The following is a 20,290-nucleotide window of genomic DNA, read 5'->3' as shown; positions in this document are numbered from 1 at the left end:
CTGGGAGGGTCTCCAGCCCCTCCTTGCAAATTCTCATGTGATAAATGGAAATGATTCGTGCTAACTAAACTGTGAGTATTTAGAAAATTACCGTTATAAAGCAATAAAGGAAATAAGGAGTTATAAATCAGATGGGCCCCTTTGCAGATGTTACATGTGAAAATAGGATACAGGGTGTAGTTTTGAGATAAGCAATGTCTCAAGACAGAATTGACCTTGGGATGCACAAAGCTGGGATGGTTTCAAGTGTAAGATGTGAAGGTATGGTTTTATCTATGAAATGCAAGGCTAATTTATTTTTGGAACATAAAGCTAACTTACATAACACAACGCTTAATATGCACGTGCAACCTGTAAGGTTATCCAGAGGAAAACAGTGTGAGCCTTCATCAAAGACCACCAAAAGAAGACAGAAGACCCCCGGTAACAAGTGAAGCATGCACCATGAAATATAAGTGATATAGGTTTTAGAACTGGAACTAGGAGGGAATTTATGGGAAACATGGATTAATATGTATTAGCATATAGTATATGTTTAGTTTGAATTGATCTGTTTTGTACGTGAGGTACGGTGAGAAGCCCTCCCTGTATCCCGGTCGGTTTTGCTTATGCTTTATCCAAACCTTAATCGTACTTAATTAATTACTGCCAAATATATGTACTTGAATATATTTAATAAATTTTATTCATTTCTATCAAATTGTTGCTAACTCAATAGACCGAGTTGTTTGACATCATTTATAACACTTAGGTGTTTCGCCACAGCCACGGGCAGCGCCCTGGAGCTCATTGTTCTCCTTCTCGGGGTGTTTTCACCTCATTTCCAGCTCCGCCCACAGCGTTTGGGGCAGGAAGCACCCAACTCTGAGGCTGGGATCCTGCTCAGGACTGGCTCTTTCTGCTGCTTTGGGTTTGCAGGCGAGAAAACCACAGCAGGTACGAGATCTGGGAATTGCAGAGCCCCAGGAATCAAATCCCTGGAAATCACAGCAAATCCCATCGCCTCTGCTGGAAATCCTCCCACGGCCAGCCCACCACCAGGTGCTGAGAGAAATCCCACAAAGACAGGCTGGACGCTAAAAGTTTCTTAAATATTTAGTTCAGATTTATTTAAAGTCAAGTCAGTTTGTGGACACTATTTATATTATTAAAAACACTTGGAGGTTTGTACTTCTAGCAAAAATATACATTTCAGTTTGAGGGTTGTTATACTGTCGAGGAAGGAAGAGCAAAAAGTTTCCCAGGTGATGGGCACGAGTACTGCATTGCGGCCGGGGTGGGGACACCACCGGGGTTTTTTGGGAGGGACAAATCCCCCGGGCTCCGACCAGCACACGCACGTCTCCAGTGCCTTCCCCCAGAGGGCTTCAAAGTGCTTCAGAAACGGTAATTCCCAACACCCCTGCGAGGTAGGGAGGGGAGGGCTGGGCAGGGAAACTGAGGCACGGCAAAAGGAGTGGAGTGTGGCAGCAGGGGGAGGTTTGGGACCAGCCAGCCCTGTGATGGGGAGGGAAAGCCCAGTGCTCTTCCCCTTTGGGTTTTAAAGGAATTATTGCACCAGGGAAATCTGCTACCCTGAAGAGGAGGAAAGTAAAATAAAACCAAATAATTTGCTCCCACAACCCCTCCTAGGGAATATCAGTATTTTAATAAGGCTGCTCAGGACACAGGGGACTGTGAGCTGCAGACAGCGAAGTGTTGCTTCTTAGGTGAGACACCGTTATGCTGAAAAGGAAACTGAGCCCTTCCCAGGTCCATCCTCCCCGTGCCTGAAGCCCAAGTGACACAGCCCCCACACCAGGGGCCTGGCCTGGTCCAGGCAGCACCGTGGTGTTTCACTACAGCTGTGAGAAGTTGTGAGGTAAAGTCCCAGAATGGTGCTTGGGTTCAGGCAGGCTCCTAAGCCTGGAGCTGTTCCCACTCTCGGGAACAGTGGCAGAGGAGGACTGGCAGCTTCCCTGACAGAGCCACACTCATTGGGAAGCTCCTGCCCATTGTGAGCATCCCAACCACCACCCCCCTCCCTGTTTATAAATCCTTGGCATTTACAGCTGCAAATCTCTCTGCAGCCAATGCACTAACAGATCCTCATGCTCCTGCTCCGAGCAGACAGCATGTGACAATCCAGGTCTCTTTCACAGAGGGGAAACTGAGGCAGGACACCAAACCCTGACCAGCTCAAGGCCCCTGACCCTCCACACATCTTTTTTGTAACTCACATCTGTGCAGGACTGCCTGTGGAAGCCACAGATTCTGTGCCTCTGCTGTGAAGGTGAATTTTAAGGACTCAAATCCTTTCCCTCCTACTTCCCCATCCCAGCCTCTCTCATAGTGAGGTGCCATGGGACACATTCCCTATGGAATGAGGGTGCCAGGAGCAAAGGCTCCTACACAGCACCTGGGAATGCAGAGCTCACAGTCCTGCTGGGAGACAGGAACACACTGCAGAGCACAAGGGGGGCTGCAGCTGAGGGTCTCCGCTGGGACAGCCCTACCCATGTTCAAATACTCCAGAGCTTTTCTTTGGGAAAGACAGAAACATCCTTTCATCACACTGTCCCAGACTTCACGGCTCAGGACCACGTCTTCAGAGTGCAAATGAACAAGAGAATACAGACACACTGTGAGTGCTGCTGTCGGCCCTGCTGGCCCCTGCACCCCCTTGGCCCTCCTAAGGACAGAGCTCCCCACCCTGGGGACCTGAGGTGCCACAGTGACCTCACTGCCTGAGCCATGTAAACTCGGTGGCTGCTTTGCTCCAGAAGCAGCCAGAGCTGGGCCATAGGAATGGGAACAGCAGCTTTGTAGATTTGTTAGTGTGTGTTAAGGAAGCCCTGGCCGAGCAGGAGGCGGCTGCAAATCCCGACGGCATCTTGCCCTATGTACCGTATGTCAGGGTCACAGAGAAAAGAGTTTCCAGTAGGAGAAATGGAAGACACTGGGAAGGGTTTTCTTTGTTTCTGTACAAAGAGTCTTGATGGGAATCCATGGCTTCATTCTCATAAATAACAGGTCCTTAGTACATGTCCTTGTAGATCTCCTGCAGAAGTGGGTGCAGAGAAGTCTCTGTCTCTGTCTTCTTGATCTTCTGCACCAGCTGGGCGTGCTCTGTCACCAGCTGTCGCAGGTCAGCCATCTTCTGCAGCAGCTTGGGGAAGAGGTACTGGGCATCTGGGTGGTTGGACTGCAGATGGAACTCCAGGGCTCGTAGGATGTTGTCTTGGATCTCCTCCACCTGCTTCACGTTCATCAGGCCAGGGCGGTCTGTGGGGAGGAAGCAGGTAGCTGCAGGGTCATGATGCAGCTCTCCAAAGTACATGCTGCTCCTGGGGAAAGGGAGCCAGGGACTGTAACCCACCCACCGTGACTTCAACCTCATCAGCTAGAAAGGGGAGAAGCATGCCTTTTGACAATGTATCTCACAGCAGCACGTGAGGAGATGCCACTTCTACATTCCTTGCTGTTGGTCCAAGCTTGTCAGGCATCACCGCCACAGAGAAGCTTTGGTTTTGGAAGTGTTCAGTTCTTCTCTCATGCCCCTGAGACATCCCTGGCTGACCTCAAGCCCAGCTGCAGCTCAGCTCCCCTAAGTCCCCTCTGAACCACCTCTAAGTAGGGAGGACTCTTCCTGCCCCTGGCACGGCCGACGGCACCCGCTCACCTCCGCACAGGATGATGGCAGCCACAAACAGGGACAGGTCACTGTCATCCAGCTCCAGCGCGTTGAACTTCACAGCAAACTCAAATTTGGGCTCCATGATCTCATTGAAGGGCTTGCGCAGGCTGCGCAGGAACTCGCGGGTCACGAAGCCGTTCCCGTTGGCCACCAGCAGCCCGTCCTTGTTCATGATGGAGGCCAGCATGGCAAAGATGGCCTCGTGCACCCCGTACTTGAGCAGAGTCACTTGGTCGTTCAGGTAGAGGCCTATGAAGCTGGGGATGCTCTTGGCGAACTCGGTGAGCTCCCGCACAGTCTCCACCGTGGTGCACTGGCAGCGGTAGAAGACGTGCACCCCGATCTCCTTGTAGGGCGGGATGCCGTTCACCAGCTGCTTCCACACCAGCCCCTTCTCTGCCTGCCACAGCGTGTCCATGTCATGGATCACAAAAGGCTGCTTGAACAAGAAGCAAGTTAGGAGTCTGCTGGTGGGGGAGAGGTGCCAGCTCTGCCCAGGACAGTCATGTTTGTCTGCCTGTCCCTGTGCCCTGCCTCTGGGGCTGACAGTACCCAGGCAATCTGCACCCACCCACCACAGCACAACTGTGCAGGGCAACAGGCTTTTTCCCAGCAAAGGGCAGGACATGAAGAGCCCACCTGGCTGCAGGTGGGAATGGTGCATGTGGAACAGCTACAGCCACAGAGAGATGTGCAGCATCTCCCAGAGAACAGTCCCCCATGCTGGCCATGGCCAACCCCACCTGCCCTGGGAGGGAACTTACTGGAGTGCTGCTGGCCTTCCCAGTCAGGATACCTCTTGCCTTCTTTTTGGTCATGTTGAAATTCTTCAGGTAGGCATTGTAGATGTGCTTGGAGAAAGCTTTCAGGTCAGCCACCTGGGGGTTCTGGCAGCCAATCTCGCTTGCTGTCAGCCCTGCCACCAGCTTCCTCTTCTCTGCCTCTGGCATGCGCCCGAAGCGGATTGCTGGGGGGCAAAACTGGGAGTCAGGACAGCAGGGGGACCCCAGGAGATGCATCCAGAGAGGCAGCCACTGCAGACAGACAGGTCTGCTGGAGAACAGTTTGTTCTGCCACTGCAGACAGACAGGTCTGCTGGAGAACACCTGCAGCTACACAACACAATGCTTCTTCAAGGCTGCAGCTTCTCCAGATTAACACCTTCATGAACCAGCCACTGCTGCTTCCTCACAGTGGACTCCCATCCCATTCCTCTGGGCTCTTGCACAAACCCCACTTTCCAAAGTGTTTGTTTGTCTAGGTCTGACATTCTTACACCTGAAGTCAGAAAGTCCCAGCACAGAAGAACAATTTGTGTGTCCAGTTCCCTCTGTACCAGTCCATAAGGGACAGCCATGAGCCAGCAGCTGTACTGCATGGTGGGAATGAACAGCCCCTTCTCGTAAAGAAAAAGGGGAAGAGAAGTCAAATGCTTGAAGCACTGGGTTTGAATGATCCCCTAGCAAAAAGAGCCATGGTCTAAAGCACAGCAGGCCATGGGCAGCCCTCACAGGAGGGCAGCTGGCCCTGTGTCACCCAGCTGGGAAGGCCTGTGGGCAGCAGTGACACTCACCATTGTGTGACATGCCCAGCGAGAGGCATTTCTGGAAGCGGCAGTACTGGCACTTGTTTCGGTTCTTCTTCTGAATCTTGCAGCTCCTCTCACACTTCTCGTACTCCAGCTTCATGCGGATCGTCCGGCGGAAGAAACCCTGCAGGCAGGAGTGGGGGAACATGGAGCAGCAGTGCCTGTGGTTTGGGACTAGGCTGGTTTGTTATCCCCACGAGCTTCAGGGAGGTTCAGGGGGGTGAGGAGGGGGACTCCTGGGTCTCTCTGATGCAAGCAGAGTCTCTTATCCCAAGGAGAGGTCATGTGGTGGCAGAAAGGGGCTGCAGAGGAAGAAGTGTTGGGCACCTCATGCCTGGTTCTGTGACTGTGCCAGCAGCCCACAGAGAGGGATGGAGGAACAAGCCATGGGCTGACCCCAGCCTGCAGGAATGTTTGGCAGGACCTGGGCTGCTAACACCACCCTGCTGGATCTGCTGCAGGGGAAAGAATTCCAGATGAGCATCCAAGCTGCAGCCAGTGATCCCAGGGAGATAAATACACAGCTCACTGCTGATCTGCAGCACAGAAACTATTTTTAAAAGCAAACTCAGGGTCCCTGTGGTGAAAGATGGATTTGCCTTACACAACAAAGCATGACAAGGCAAGGTTTGGGCCATACTCATCTCAGCCCCCTTCCCAAGGCAGCACTTGCTGCCTGCCTATACTTGCCCCATTCTGGACAGGTCGAGTTTTTTTTACAATCAATCCCAAATCTCTGTTTTGCTGCAAATCTGCTTGTGTGAGGAGGCAGCCCAGTCCCTGGGATCTAACCCCTGCCTGGTGCTGCTGACCCCAGCTGTCCCTGGGACTCACCTTGCAGCCCTCACAGGCGTGCACGCCGTAGTGGAAGCCCGAGGCTTTGTCTCCGCAGACCCTGCACTCCACGTTCAGCGCTCCCAGCGCCGCCTCCTCGCAGCCCAGCTGCAGCTGGTCCGACAGCGAGGGAGAGGAGCTCTGTGACAGGTCTGCAAACACACACAAGGACATGTCCTTCCATGTCACAGCCACAGGCCCGGCTCCTGGCCTGGCCAGCTCCTCCAGCCGTGGGACTGAGGAGGGATTTCCAGCCCTGTCCTGCCTGCCCCTGGTATCACATCTGGAATCTGGCACCGGCTGCAGGTAAATGCCATGAACAGAGCCAAGAATGCCCCAGCAGCTCAGACTCCACATCAATGCTCCTTTCTTCCCTCTGGCATTCACGTCCTGGCAATGAAACCCCAACCAGCCGATTTTTTAATCCCTGGTTGGCTGGCTGCTGGCACAGGACATCCCAGCTGGAACATCAAAGGCTCTGGAGGAGCCTCCTCTGCATCCACAAACCTTCTCTCCCACCTCCTACAATCATTTTGTTCTGAGGACCTCAAGAAGTGTCCAAGGAAGCATTCCCAAGCACCCTGGGAGGCCTCTTGCTCTGAAGCACAATGTTACCTGCCTGCCCTTTCAATTTCTACTCCAAAACCCATTGCTAATGGTTGTGTAGTGACCTCAGAGGAAAAAATATGCCTCTCCATAACTTGGAGCATTATTTCACAAAGAGTAGAGATTAAAACCAGCTGAACTCCATCCAGAGATAGATCCTCTGCCCTTGCAGCTGAGCATGCTGCCTGGGGGCTGTGGGTGCCTGGATGCTCCACAGGAGGAGTTCCTGTGGCTCCACTCACCTGTGTAGCTGCTTGAAGGCAGAGAGCTGTCTGGTCCTCCAGTTGGGTCTGAGGCTCCACTTGCCACCATCACTGCCTCTTCCTCTTCCTCTTCCTTGACCTCAGGTACTTCCTCCTGTAGTTGTTCCATAATTGATCACCCCTCAGTGCCAAGACTGCAATCCCTGTCATAGCTCTGGCATCATCCGCGTCTATCCAAGATGGACCCCACCAGGCTGTTCCTGCTAGCCTGCAGGACATGGAGAGAGGCCACTGAGTACCTGCATGGAGCAGCTCAGCAGCAGGGCAGCATCACCAACCACACCAGTCCTGCTCTGTGCATGCTCCTCAGCCAGTGAGACACGCAGAGCAAGGCCCATTCCAGATCTCTCTGCACTCTGGAATAAACAAGCTGTAGGACTCAAGGAAGCAAAAGCTCATATAACTGTTTTTAAAGCCCAGCAGACCACAAACCAGCCCAGATGCCACCCAGGGACCAGGTGTCCCCAGCTTACATGTCCCATAGCAGAAATGCTAAACAATGTCCCCCAGAGCTGCCAATAACCTGGGATGTGATGGTAAAAGCCAGGGCCAGGGTCTGATAGAGCCAACACCTCCAGAAGGATCAAAGTAGGGCTGGCTTCACCCTCTGTCCCTGCCCAGCCATGGCAGAGCCTGGACTGGGAGCAGCAGCTGATCAGGTACACCGTGCCCGTGGGTGGATACTGGGGGAGCAGGGCTCAGTGCAGCAGCAGGCAGTGGCTGAAAGTCCCTGGCCCGTGCAAACCATCTGCAAGACTGATGGCTTCCTGTTGGCCCTACAGTCGCACTCCTTCTCATCAGAGTGCTGCCAGCTACAGCCTTTGTGTTTGTTTTCACTTGGCTCCTCTGCCAAGAGCAGGGCTGAACGTGTTGCTGTTGCTCTGCGCAGCTGCCGGGCCGTGCTCAGCCACGGGGTCCAGCAGTGCAATCCCAACAGCCACACAATCCAACCAGTGTCTTAATCCTGGGTTTCCTGTGGGAGGAACGGCCCCATCCTCCCCCGCACACTTCCGTTCCTTGTTTGCCTTACTCCATCCCAAAGAGCCCACAAAAAGCTCCAGCCGTCCAAACGCTGCGGCACTGGTACCGTGGCTATGGCAGAGACATTCCCACCTCCCTCCCAACCATGCTGGATCTTGATTTCTAAACTGACTCTTCACTGAATAATTAATATCTCAAGCCCATCTTATGTAAAGTTCCATCCACTTCCTTAAGAGAGTTATTTTTAAGTGGAGAAATATCCATCAGGAAAGTCACTGAAATCTAGGTTCAACCAAGAAAGCCTCGATTTGCAGATCCAAATTAAACTAATGCAGGATCTTGCAGGGGCCTTGTATAAGGGCAACCCCAAGCTCTGGGGTGGTCTGTGCCCCATGCCCAAGCCCACAGCACAGCTCAGGGCTTGCTGGGGGTGGGCAGCAGTGACCCAGGATTCTGGATGTGTTTGCCCTCCCACAGCAGACCCTCACACCTGGCACTTCAAACCTGAGCTGCAGCCAGCTCCTCAGATTGCTGGAAAGACATCAAGGTCAGAGCTCCCTGAAAGAGCAAAGAAGCAGCTCAGGGAGAGAACAAAACCTGCAGGTGGGAGGGCGAACACAAACACGTCACAAAGCTAGGACACAAGTTACCCCTGGAGCTGGTGCTGTACCAGAGCCTGGGTCTCCAGTGGCTGAGGGGGGCTTTATTTTTTCCCTCCACATTAGGAATTCAGACTGCAGGACAGGTGGCTTTGTTTCCAAGTGAGGTACATTAGTGGCAACAGTGAGCACGCTGCCCTGTGCTCCTTGGCAGCAGGAGCAGGCAGAGGGGTGCTCCCTTCCCGTGCCTCCACATGAGCACTGAGGGACCATTGAAGGCCTGTGTTATCCTTGGCCTCTGCTCACACATCCCACGCAGTGGGACATGGCAGACAGGCAGGAAAACCTATTCATTGGAGATGGATGGTAATGAACTTCACCGTTTTCAGGGTTATATATAAATGATCACACAAACATCAGGGAAACACTTTTGCCTGGAAGAGCAGTTAGTGGGGGAAGCTTGTGGCAGGAGAAGCTTGTCTACAGTGGAAAATCCATCCTGCAGCAGTTTAATGAGCAGCTCATTAGATTCCCTTTGTCCATGGCATCCAGCAAAAGCCTCTTGCTTTAAACTCACTGCAGACAGAACTCTCTGCTTTGCCCCAGATGTCTCATGGAACATGTTGGAATAATGTGGCCACATCCCTGACATGCTGTCCTCCATCCGCCGGCTCTACTCAGGGCCATGTGCTCCCAGGCAGCAGCAAGTTTTTGGCATGCAGTTCACTCCCCAAAACTCAAAAAAGCAACTCTAAAACTGTGCTTGAAGTCAGTCTCGGATGGGTATGAGGAGGGGGAAAGCAGAGGATGAGACATAGACAGACAGCTCCACAGGCCTCCAGCTAAGGCTACTCGTGCACACAGGCATTACAGAAAGGATATGGATGTGAATCCCACCCTTTAAGAGTGGCTGGGGAGCCAGAGAGAGAAAAGCTTTTACCAGAAGGCTCCGAATGTATTGTTTGTATATCTCCTTGCAGGCCAAGAGTTCAGGGGCCTGGGCAGAGGGGAGCTGCTGCAGCTCTTCGCACACCTGCCTCTCCCTCATCCTTCCCGTTTTCTAAACGACTGGGATAGAGGGACAGGATTGGAAAAAAGGATTGATCTCACATGGGAGGCTGCAGCTCCTGCCTCTGGCAGATGAAAGGCCAAGGCAGTCACTGCTACCTGGGTAAGGAGCAGGGCATGGCCATGTCTGTGCATGCCTTCAAAGAGACAGCCACCTGGGCAGAGGCCCCAGCAGGAGAGGGACCTCAGCCCTTTTCCCTGCGCCAGGAACAGCACTGAGGCAGCAGGCAGAGACTGGAGATTCACCAAGGATTCACATGCTCCCCTCGGTTCCCCTGCAAGCCCTTCAGTGGGAACAGGAGAGCCTGGGAAGCTGCAGCTCTCCAGAGGTTTGTCCAAACTCTCTGTCTGAGCACAAGGAGAGACCTGTCCTGCCAGCACTGCAGCCCAGAATCTTTGTGGGACAGCACTGGGGATGACAAAGGACAGCCAAAGCCTCCACCCCTGCAGCCAAAGGACCTCTCCAACCATTTGGTGCCTCCGCATCCAGTGGCCAAGCTGCCAGAGCAGGAGAAGGGATAAGCTGGTCTCCTCCTCTTGGCTGAGTCCTGTGCCAGAGCACAGCACACAAGCTTCAAGCTGCAGGAAGATGGGTAGAGATTTCTGCCTGCCACAGTCACCCACCCCTTTCTTGCATTCAGCAGCTGTCACAGGACACTGATGGAAACAAGGATGGAGACTGTGAATTTCTTCCTAAGCAGATCCAGAGGACCGAGCAAAGCTGTTTTCCTCCCTCTTCCCACAGGATGGGAATGAGCAAGAGGGCAAGCATCTTGTGAATTGCTGTGCCCTTGCCTCAGTGCCTGTTCCAAGGAGCTTTGGTAATCCCGGCTGAGCCAGAAGCTTCCTCTGCAGCCGGTGCAGGGAGGGTTTGTTTGCTGGCTCTGGGCTTGGGCTGATGCCTGCTGGCTGCAAACAGCTTGGGCAACAGGTTTGTCTTTCCTAGAAGCTGGCATCTACGCCAAGCTAAACCATCAGTGGGAGCAGGGAGAGAGACGTGACACAACCAGAAGAGGAAAAAAACAGGAATAAAAGTTAAAAGGAGATAAATCTTCAGTCTGGATTCCCTGCAAGAGGGTAGTACTTCTCCAGAGCTAACCAGGATACAAACCTCCAGTTCATCACCCAACAGCTTGTGCCCCTGTGGCCTGGCAGTTCCCCTGGCAGCAAATCCTGCTGATTAGTACATAGACCCTGGAGCCAAGCTCAGAGTTTCCAGGGAAAGCAAAGCACCAAAAAAAAAGGTCCAAACTTCCCAAGAGTCAAGTCACAGAGTTGATCTGCTCAAAGCAGTTGTTCAATACAACTGTACTATAAAAGAGGTCGTAAGGAACAGCAAAAGGAAACCAGTATACCATGGGAGTGTTCCTCGTTGTGTTTATTCCTCTGGACAAGAGCCTTCACCAAATTCACAGCCAAAAGAAACAGCAGGGGTGAGATGAGAACTCAGCCCTCCATAGGGCAGCACATTTTTAATCCACCATCAAAAACTGACCTGAATCCATAAAGGAGATGTGATTGCTGCTGGTTGGCCACCTTTTGCAGACTTCCTTAGGTAGTGTCACTGCTTCCAGGATCTGCTGACCAAGTACCAGTTTCTGTTCCTCCCCCTACACGTCAGCTACTACTAATAAAAGCCGAGTAAGAGCTAAGCAGATGCTGCAATACAGGAAAGGTAACTAAGAGTACAAAACAGCAGAGGTGAACACTGAAAACATGTTTATGTTTGCTCCTGAAGATCAGCATATCCCCATATTAGCCAATGAGCTCTCAGCAGCACTTAGTAGCTGAGTGTTTCCTCTCTTACTCAAAGTCTTGGCCGCAAGGCAGGCTACACACAAAAATAAACTACTACAGCTAGCAAGGAAGAGAGAAAAGCACAGCATATCCTCCCACACAGCACTGACCAGGATGGACATTCTGGGCCAGATTCTTCCCCTTGAAGCATTTGCTTAGATGCTGTACCATGCCCCAAAGTCCAGCCCTGCAATTCTCTCTCCAAGACTGCTTTGGTGTGCACCACCTATGCTTCCCTGTGCTGGGCTCATTAAGCAGAGGGGTGCTGCCAGAGCTGCCATGACCATTAGCTGCTGCTAATTACTCAGGGACTTGTGACACAGGGTGCAGGAGATTCCCCCAGCTGCCCTGAGCAGCCTGGCTTTGCCAAAATGAATCACACATCTATTGCATGTTTTAACTCACCCACTTCCTGGGCACTGAAGGGGAAAAAAAAAAAAAACAACCCTAGCTCATTAAAAAGGTTACAAAACTTGCCAGATTCTTTTCTTTTTGTACCATGATTGATGCTGCCCCCAAAACCAGGTCATGACATTTTGCTCCAAAAGGAACTTGCTGCTGGCTTTGTTCAGAGTGCAAGAGGTATTGCAGACACAGAAAAATAGCAGACTTTGGGCACTGAACTCTCAGCCATGTGCAAAGCAGGGTCTGCCAGGCTGCTCTTCTCCAGGAGTTGCAGCCATTCCTGGCTCCAGCAGCTGCAAGCATGCATGAGATGTGCTCCAAGATCTTGAGATGGCAGATATGGGAAGACAGAGAAATCATCCCTCAACAGCTTCCCATAGAGGGACTTCCTGCCCTCATCAGGCCCTGTGGCTGACAGCAGGGCAGGCAGGGAAGAGCTGAGCAGTTGTTACCTCTTACTTGAAGCGCTGCTCCATGACCTGCAGCAAATCTGATCAAGTCTTCTACTTCCATTTCTGTGATCATAAATAAAAAACCCAACCAAAACCAAAACCCAGCACAAAGAAACAAACCAAGGTTTTTTGCAGCGCTTCCTTCCTGAACTCTCCCTGGCTGTGTTAGCTCATGGAGACAGCATGTTTTGGAAGTCAGAGCAATAGATCAGTGCCAAGTGCCATTGTTTATTCCTGTATTGCAGATTTTGACACGTGTTTGCAGTCACACTCTCAGGTCTGGCCTGCCCAGCCCCAGATCAGTTCCCTGCACTGCTCGTGACCATCTTCTCCTGTTGGACATTCCTGTAGAAGGCATTTCCAGGATGACTTTCAGGAAGCAAACTGGTGCTTCTCATTCTGCCAACTGCTGACTGGTATTTGTGTTTAGCAGTCAACTCAGCACAGCCCAGAGTACCTCTGGCCAGGAGAGGCACATGGGCCTGACCCACTGGAACAAGGACAGCAGCCAGGAAACAAGCAGGTACTGGAAAGGTGACACCACTGGGACTTCTCAGTGCTGGAAATGGCACAGAAGTGCTGCTATTTGAGAAGATCATTAAGTCTGGCAAGAAGAGAGGATCATCCCCCCACAGCCCAGGGCACAGCAGAGATGGCTGTGAAACTGTGGCAACGCTTTGGGATCACACTGCAAACCTGGCACTTGCATGCCAGAGCTGTCTGGGATATATTCCCCTTTCCTTAGCATCCCAAAGGTGAGGAGATTGGAGGCTCAGAATTCACTGAACCACGGTAAGATGATGATTTCCCAAACTGCTCAAGTGCTCTTGGCTGTACTCCAAGGCAGTCACTTTGCTTAGGGACCCCTTGTCCTCCCAAACCTGAGCAGGACACGTGGAAGGATCCTGTTTCAGGAACATCAGTAATTATAGAACAGGGCTGGGGAGGGAGGAGCTCACAGAAGCAGCAACACTACTTCCCAAGGCACAGTGGGCACAGAGTGTTACAGACTCAGAGCAGCACTGAAATGGAACTCCAAGAAAGTGGTGACTGGAACAAGCTGTGGCTCTGAACAGGAGCACTGCTGGTGGTCAGTGAGACCAAGTTTGGCAGTGCTGCACACACCAGCTTAGACTTCCCCAAGGTCTCAGGGTCACTGGGACACCAGCAAGTGCCACTGCTGCTTTGGAAGGGGCAATCAGCTCCCCAGAAAAGCAACGGGGGCAGAAAAGCAGCAGTGGGCCGATGAGTCACTTAGGATCACACAGATGCATGCAACCTTCTGTCTGGAGCCAAACATCCAACAGGGCCCTAGGTTTTCCTGCTATGTTGCCAGTGCTCCCAGATGCAGGAAAATGGCCACAAAACCAACAGCAAGCCTCCTCCTCTCTGCAGCAACAGATTTTAGATCCCATGGACTAACCAGGAAAAAACATAAATCCATCAGCCTGTAAGTTTTGTTATGTTTACACTTGGACTCCCAGAAAAGTGCTACTTGGTTTTGTGGACTTTAGCAAAATATCCTGGGCACCAGCCCACGCCACTCTGATCCCAGGATGCAGCTGACAGAGAGCAATTTGTGCCCAGGCACAAGCCGATGATTCAGCAGGGCCAGGAACATGCGCAGCGAGATGGATGGAGCAGATTGCTGTGTCTGCTGCAGCTCCCCTTCAGCCACGGGGCAGGAGAACACAGGGGTCCCAGTCTGACTGCACACATCTCCCTAGGGAAACCTCCAGAGAACACCAGAATCACTTTTCCACACAAACTAGTACAACATCCTCTCAGGGAACTAGATGGGAATGTTGTTTCCTTACTATTTTTGGCCACATTCACACAGCAATTGCTGCCTGGACAACAGAGATTCCCCTGCCTTTTCAGCAGGGAAAGGAGCAGTGACCGTGTCAGTGTGATCCTGCCAAGAATCACAGTGTGCTCCGACCATTTGGATTTCTGCCTCAGCCCCCAGAAAACAAAATGCTTGAGCAAAGTATTCACACCTTTCATAACATCCTCATGCCTTTGGCAGCATCTTGGGGGTACAGGGTGAGCCACAGAGCTCACAGCCAGCCAACAGCTACTGCTTTCTGACACAGCCAGCTGCTGGCAGCTCATCAGGCTCCTCCAGTTCGTGCTCACCAACAACCCTTTTCCAGAGATCCCCATGTCCCTAAGTTCCACAACACAAGTTCTACCCGCGGACATGAGAGCCCACAAATATTTTCAGAGATGTGTGTCTCTGACCATCAGCCCTCATGGGGTTAACAGCTTTCAAGAGCCAACATCTCCAGCAGAACCCATATAAACATTTTTAAGGTGAAAAGCTGATTTGGCCATTTTCAGAAATATTCCAGATTGCATTCTGATGAAATCAAGAGTTCCACTGAAAAATGCTTGTAACAAGTCAGGCAGGATAAGGATTTGAGCTTAGGTTCCCATCAACAAGATGACTGCACAAAGCATTGCTTATTTTGAAGCCATCTCAAACAAGCTCTGCCAGGAAAGGCCTGACAAAGCCTGTCCTAATGAGATAGGCATGTGTTTCACAGTAAAGTCTGTCTTAACAGCCCATCAAAAAAATGCTTCCCTATCAACTCATCTGCCCTTTCAAATCACCAAAACCATTCCCTGTCTCTCCAACCCACATATTTGTTAAGGGTTGAACACACAGCTTCTGGTTCTTGTTATCTCAAGTTCCAGTTCCCAGACCAGGGCAAATCAGGAAACGCAGCAACAGCTTTGGATAACACGGAGGTTACCAGGCTGTGGCCATGCCCCAGCCCCAGAGATGGGTTCTGGCTTGACCCAGCACCATAACAGACACTTGTGATTCTGGTTGGTGCTTTCATCCTGCCACTTCCTCCTCCATGGTCAGGATTCCCCTGCAAACCACAGACGCCCCAAAACTCAAAACTTTGAGGAGAGACTGTCTGTAAAGACCCCAAGAAAGCACCCCAACATACACATGCATTTCAGAGCCCTTTGCAAAGCTGAATAGACCTGACCAAAACGATCCCAGATGTTCACAAGCTCTTGGCTAAGCCTTGGAGAACACAGACATTTTCCAGACACTATGACGGAAACAGTGAATATTAAAAGCGTTTCAAGAAGTCATAATGAAACTAAGATACATGTTGAGTCAGTTCTGCTCTGAACCCTTCCTACAATCAAGCAAGGCTCCAGTGAACGTCATCTCAAAACATATATTTTGGGGAAGATGCATTTCACAATCTTCTTGACCAAAAGGATTCATACTGGCACATCAATCATTCCGCTCTAAACCCTGCTTTGGGAAAGTAACTTCCCAGGCATTCTGCCAAGGCAAGCACATTTCAGAGTATTAACAAAAAAATAAAACTAGTTCTACAGAAAAATCTTACTTGTCCTCACTATGGAAATCACTTCTGCTTGTCCAGCCTTTCCCAGAGTCTCCAAAATTACTGCAGCAGTGCATCTCTGAACAGAGACACTTTTGGAAGAAGTAGAGATTATTCTGCAGCACCTGATGAGAAGCAGCAACACAGCCCGATGAATCTGTGGTTATCGGTTTGTTCCTGCTCTAAGCAAAAGAATCAGTATAACACAACCACAAAACCCCTAACATCTAAAATGTCATCATCAGGGCAAGCCAGACTGGGCTCTGACAGCAAATAACCTTTCAGGCATAAGCACTGTAACATCATCTCACCCAATTAAAACATCATTTGTATGTCAGGTTCTGTTGTTCAGAGGAGCCCAAGAGTCTCTTGTTGTGCCAATCCTTCAGTCTCCAAGAACATTTGCAGATTTCCAGTTCATAATTCAACAGCCACAGACGAAATATTCCCCAAAGGGCAACAAGATGTACTGTACAAAAATATGTATTTTTCAAATGGCATCATGCAAGAAAGAGCCCATCAACACCAGAAAGCAATTCTGTAAAACAATGCTCTTCTGATCAGCAAAGCCTCATGGGGCTCATTATAAAATCCTCTCCACACACTGTGAAGATCCTTGGAAGTCTGTGTCTCGAATACCAGAACAGAGATGGCGTAACCATTGCACCAATCTGACACAGAACCCACAACAGCTCAACACATCAGACCTGTGTTGAGGCAAACACACACCCACAGCCACATGCAGACAGCCTCAGCACCGCTGATTCCAGGAATCACTTCAGAGGTCTGCAGGCAGGACAGTGCCTGCCCACAGCCCTGCTGACCACCTCAAATACCCCCCTGACTACCTCCTCCAAACCCCTGTCCTGCCTCTGCCACGACCTGCTCAGCTTTGTCTGACACCGACAGACAGCACTGGCACCACTGCCGGGTCGTGTGTGGGATTGTTGGGTGACTGGTTACCCACGTGCAGCCCTGGATCTCGTGTGTCTTCCCCCATCTACAATTTCAGTCATAAACATCAATGAAATAATGAAATGTTATGTCACTGTGCTTTGACAGCAAGAGCCAGCTGAGGAGAACAGGATTAGACCACGGTCCTCGCAGTGTATTCCTAAAGTAATCCAGAAGATCATATTCAGAAACCGAACAAAAATAAGGTACGGAGTTTAAATTTAAAATGAAATTTCTAAACGTTTAAGCTCACAGACAAAGGGAAACTTGCTGGAAGCAAACTGCTCTTCCCAGGCTCTTCCCTACCCCTATTTTTTAGAAACACTGCTAAGTGCCTGGGTCGGTGGCCCATATGCAAAGGGGAAGGGTTACCTCTGTGGTGCAGCTGTCCCCGTCTGCCTGCTGCCGAAAGCCACCGCTCGGTCACCATGTCAGCACGGACAGCCAGGACCTGGAGCAATCTGCAGGAGGACAGAGAGCAAGTTTCCACGGCTGTGCTGAAGGCCAGATATTTATGCCGCTGGGAGCACTGGGCTGGGTCCAGCAGCAGCTCAGAAATTTAAACACACACTCCCTCTTTCGCACGCTGAAACCCTGGGCCAGGGTGACTCCAAGGGGCCACTGTCACAGGCAGCATCTGTCCCAAAACCAGGAGGTAGAGCAAACCCTGGGTTTTGAGACAGCCCCATCCCCTCACCATGGATGTCACCTTTGCCTTAAGTCAGCTGCAGCCAGAGGCTGATGACCCCAAGCTCTTACAACAATGCCCAAAGTTGATGCTAGAAAAAGGTCTGTGGTGGCCACAAGGCTGCTTGTTTACTCAGCTTGCTTAATTCACCTTCAAGAGGCTGCCAGAAAGTTCCTGCAACTTTAATGAACTTCCTCTTGGGTGGCTGAAACTTAAGGATTCAACAGAGTTCATTCACTCTTCTTGGTTTTCCTGATAACTTTGCCTTGTATGAATTTCAGGCTCAAAAAAGAAGGAAGAGACTTATGCCGGGAAAAAATGGCTTATGAGGCTTTGAACTAGAGGACTTAGAGAAAATATGTCCTATTTTTAGACAGTTATGCAGACTAACTGGACTAAAACATTAAACAAAGATGTTGTGAACATGATGCTATTTGCACCCACATACCCTCCTTGACATTACCCAGGCTTAGCTGCTCCTCCCACTCTGACAGAAAAGCCCTGTTTTGTATTGCTGCCCTTGACATGGGACAACTTGTGAGGCAGCTGAGGACCAGAAATAAACCAGCAACAAACCAGCATCACCAGCCCCTACCAGGCTGGGCAGCTCAGCAGCAACCTGTGAGTGCTGCCCTGAGAGTGAAGCCCCAGTGCAGCACATCCTTCCAGGTCTGACACGGCAGTGGCAGCTGCAGCTGCCCAGGAGAGATGAAAAAAGAACATGAACCTCCTGCCTCAAAAGCTGAGGATCCCAGTGGCCTGAGTGTGGAGGGTTTTCCCTACAGGATCAAGGCATATCCAGAGGAGGACACAAGTGTGAGATCCAAAAATACAGCCCAAGTCCCTTGCACTGGAGCGTCAATCACATCAGGATTTCTCAATCAGTGATGTCAAAGCCACATCCTCTTGAAGGCAGTGATTGCCCAGTTTAGAGGTGGGGGCTGAGGACAGCCCGGAGCTGGGCCAAGTGTGGATCCAGCACCAGCCTCTGCCTCAGTGGGGCCACAAAACTGCCCTCAGGAGCTTCACTTTCACAGCAGAGCAGGTTTCTCATCGCCTCTCCCACAATACGGAAGATAGCTTTTTTAAACAATCCTGACAAAGTTTCTCTTTAATCTCTCTGACAAAGAACAATACTAAAGTCATTCCAGCCCCACTGGCACATCAGGAGGTGGTTTTCTCAACCTCCACCAGCAATAAAGCTCATCCTGATTCAGTAACACAGCATTAGCCTTGACACTGTCAATGAAGGCTGAATCACATGCAGGGAGTGCACAAATCACACCCTGAGCTCTCTCTTATTGCAGACCAGAATGTTTTGCTGCTGCTGCCAGACATCTGAGAATTAAAACTAAATGCCTAGCTCACCTTGTCCTGCTCACAGCTAAATGCCAGGGCATGCCCATCACACCACACACAAGGCAACACTTGTACCAGCTCAGCAGGGCATGGAGGGAACCTGCCAGTACGTCCCACCTGGATGCTTCCTCTGCTGTCCCTGGCTGACACATGCCAAGTCATCAGGAAAACTCCCACCTCAGCCTGGAGCATGTCTGTACACAAGAGGATAGTCTGCTGAAGGCAACAAGGGATTTGCAGGGAGAGGGCAGGAGGAGAGGAGAGTAGTGCAGAAACAAGAAATGGGACATGGGCTGCCTCAACCCACAGGTCACTGTTTTAGAGACCAACACTGCAACCAGCCCTGAGACTCTGATTCATAGGATATTTACTGCTCAGAGCCCTCTGTGGTACCATGACAGGCATCGTCCGGACCCTACAGCACATCTGATTCCTTCCCACAAGCATATCCTTCATCTGGGATCTCAGGGAAGGACGGAGTGCAATGGGCAGATGAGGGATGAGAAAGGAATCTCAGATCCTTCCTTCTGAAGCAGCCCCTAACCAGATGCACTGCTCAAGGTCCATCCTGACCCTCTTGCTTCTCCTCCTTCCAGCCCCAGACTACTATGAGTGCTTGATATCCTCAGTCTTCAGGCCAATTCTCCCTCCACCACTCCACCCTGGCACAGAAGACAAGGACACTGTCCCCCTAAGCCTCCTCCCGTGTGAGCCATGTCCCGTCCGCAGTCTCCTCCGATTTTCCAAGAGGAGCTACAGCCTAAAGTCACTGATGCCCCTCACGTCCCAGCTCTTCACACCCATATTCCCTTTGCGCCAACTCCAGTCTGTCACATCCCCTGCCCCAACCCTGTCACACCCCCAGCCCCTCACACCCCAGCCCCTCACAGCCCTCGCACTCCTATCCCTCACACTCTCCGTGCCCCACATGCCGTGCCCCTCACTCCTCCCGTCCCCTTTCCCTCGCACTCCCCCGGCCCCGCTCACCTCACGCGCGGCCCCGCTCGTGCCGTCGCCCCCCCCCCGCCCCGTCACCCCCGGCCCCGCGCGTCACCGCGCACGCCCTGACGCCACCGCACCGCGCGCGCCCGCGCGGCCAATCGCCGCCGCCGCCGGGGGGCCTCGCGCCCGCGTCACCACGGCAACGGCCCCGCCCCAGCCCGCGCAGTACCGCCCCCTGCCGGCAGCCGCCCGCAGCGCACCCCGCGGCCGGAGCGGGGCCTCATGGGAAATGTAGGCGCTGCCCGTGGGGCACTCTGGGGCGGGGCCCTTGGGGGCGGAGCGTGCTGAGGGCGGCCCAATATGGCGGCGGGCCCGGGTCGGAGGGCTTGGCTCCGCGCCTGAGGAGCCCGAGCAGCGCCGGTGACCTCCTTCTTCCCCAGCAATTCGCACCGCGGGTGCCTTGCGCCTCGATAGAAGATAATAGCCCAGCCTCGGGGTGGAGCTGGGAAGGGCTCACTGTGCCCAGAAAAGTCGTGCAGAGTGGCGGGCTCCTGTGTCCATGTGGCCTGGGCAGGCTGGTGCGGAGCAGGCAAAGACCCCACAGGGGGACGGCTCAGGGCCAGCCCGCTGTGTCCCAGCGCAGAGGGAAGCGGGGAGAGGTGATGGAGGCGTTTGAGCTGCGGCCCTTGCAGTGCCCGTGC

General features: G+C 52.1%; 1 protein-coding gene across 4 annotated transcripts; it reads right to left on the bottom strand.

Annotated features, from left to right (window-relative positions):
* Nucleotides 1-1,082: 1,082 nt before the first annotated feature.
* On the bottom strand, nucleotides 1,083-19,664 carry PPARD (peroxisome proliferator activated receptor delta). 4 transcript variants are annotated; one of them, XM_066335847.1, is made up of 8 exons: nucleotides 19,635-19,664; nucleotides 16,973-17,061; nucleotides 6,947-7,175; nucleotides 6,099-6,250; nucleotides 5,250-5,388; nucleotides 4,441-4,643; nucleotides 3,662-4,112; nucleotides 1,083-3,264 (listed from the first exon to the last, which is right to left on the bottom strand). In XM_066335847.1, the coding sequence occupies exons 3-8, from the start codon at nucleotides 7,074-7,076 to the stop codon at nucleotides 3,017-3,019; spliced, it is 1,323 nt and encodes a 440-aa protein (XP_066191944.1). In that variant the 5' UTR covers nucleotides 7,077-7,175; nucleotides 16,973-17,061; nucleotides 19,635-19,664; the 3' UTR covers nucleotides 1,083-3,016. The 4 variants fall into 4 exon arrangements, with proteins under 4 accessions (XP_066191944.1, XP_066191946.1, XP_066191945.1 ...); XM_066335849.1 differs by lacking the exons at nucleotides 16,973-17,061; nucleotides 19,635-19,664 and adding an exon at nucleotides 15,958-16,461; XM_066335848.1 differs by lacking the exons at nucleotides 16,973-17,061; nucleotides 19,635-19,664 and adding an exon at nucleotides 11,111-11,480.
* Between the last annotated feature and the right edge of the window lie 626 nt (nucleotides 19,665-20,290).

This window comes from Sylvia atricapilla, chromosome 25 (genome assembly GCF_009819655.1).
Source record: "Sylvia atricapilla isolate bSylAtr1 chromosome 25, bSylAtr1.pri, whole genome shotgun sequence".
NCBI lineage: Eukaryota > Metazoa > Chordata > Aves > Passeriformes > Sylviidae > Sylvia > Sylvia atricapilla.
Note: the sequence above shows the minus strand (reverse complement) of the source record. Positions and strands in the feature narration are given on the sequence as shown.

Excerpts from the sequence above, each read along its gene's own strand:
- PPARD (XM_066335847.1), bottom strand. The coding sequence starts at position 7,076 with ATGGAACAACTACAGGAGGAAGTACCTGAGGTCAAGGAAGAGGAAGAG. Across the intron at positions 4,644-5,249 it reads GCTGGGCATGTCACACAATG|CAATCCGCTTCGGGCGCATG; the intron begins GTGAGTGTCACT and ends TTTGCCCCCCAG. Across the intron at positions 3,265-3,661 it reads TGCCATCATCCTGTGCGGAG|ACCGCCCTGGCCTGATGAAC; the intron begins GTGAGCGGGTGC and ends TCCTCCCCACAG.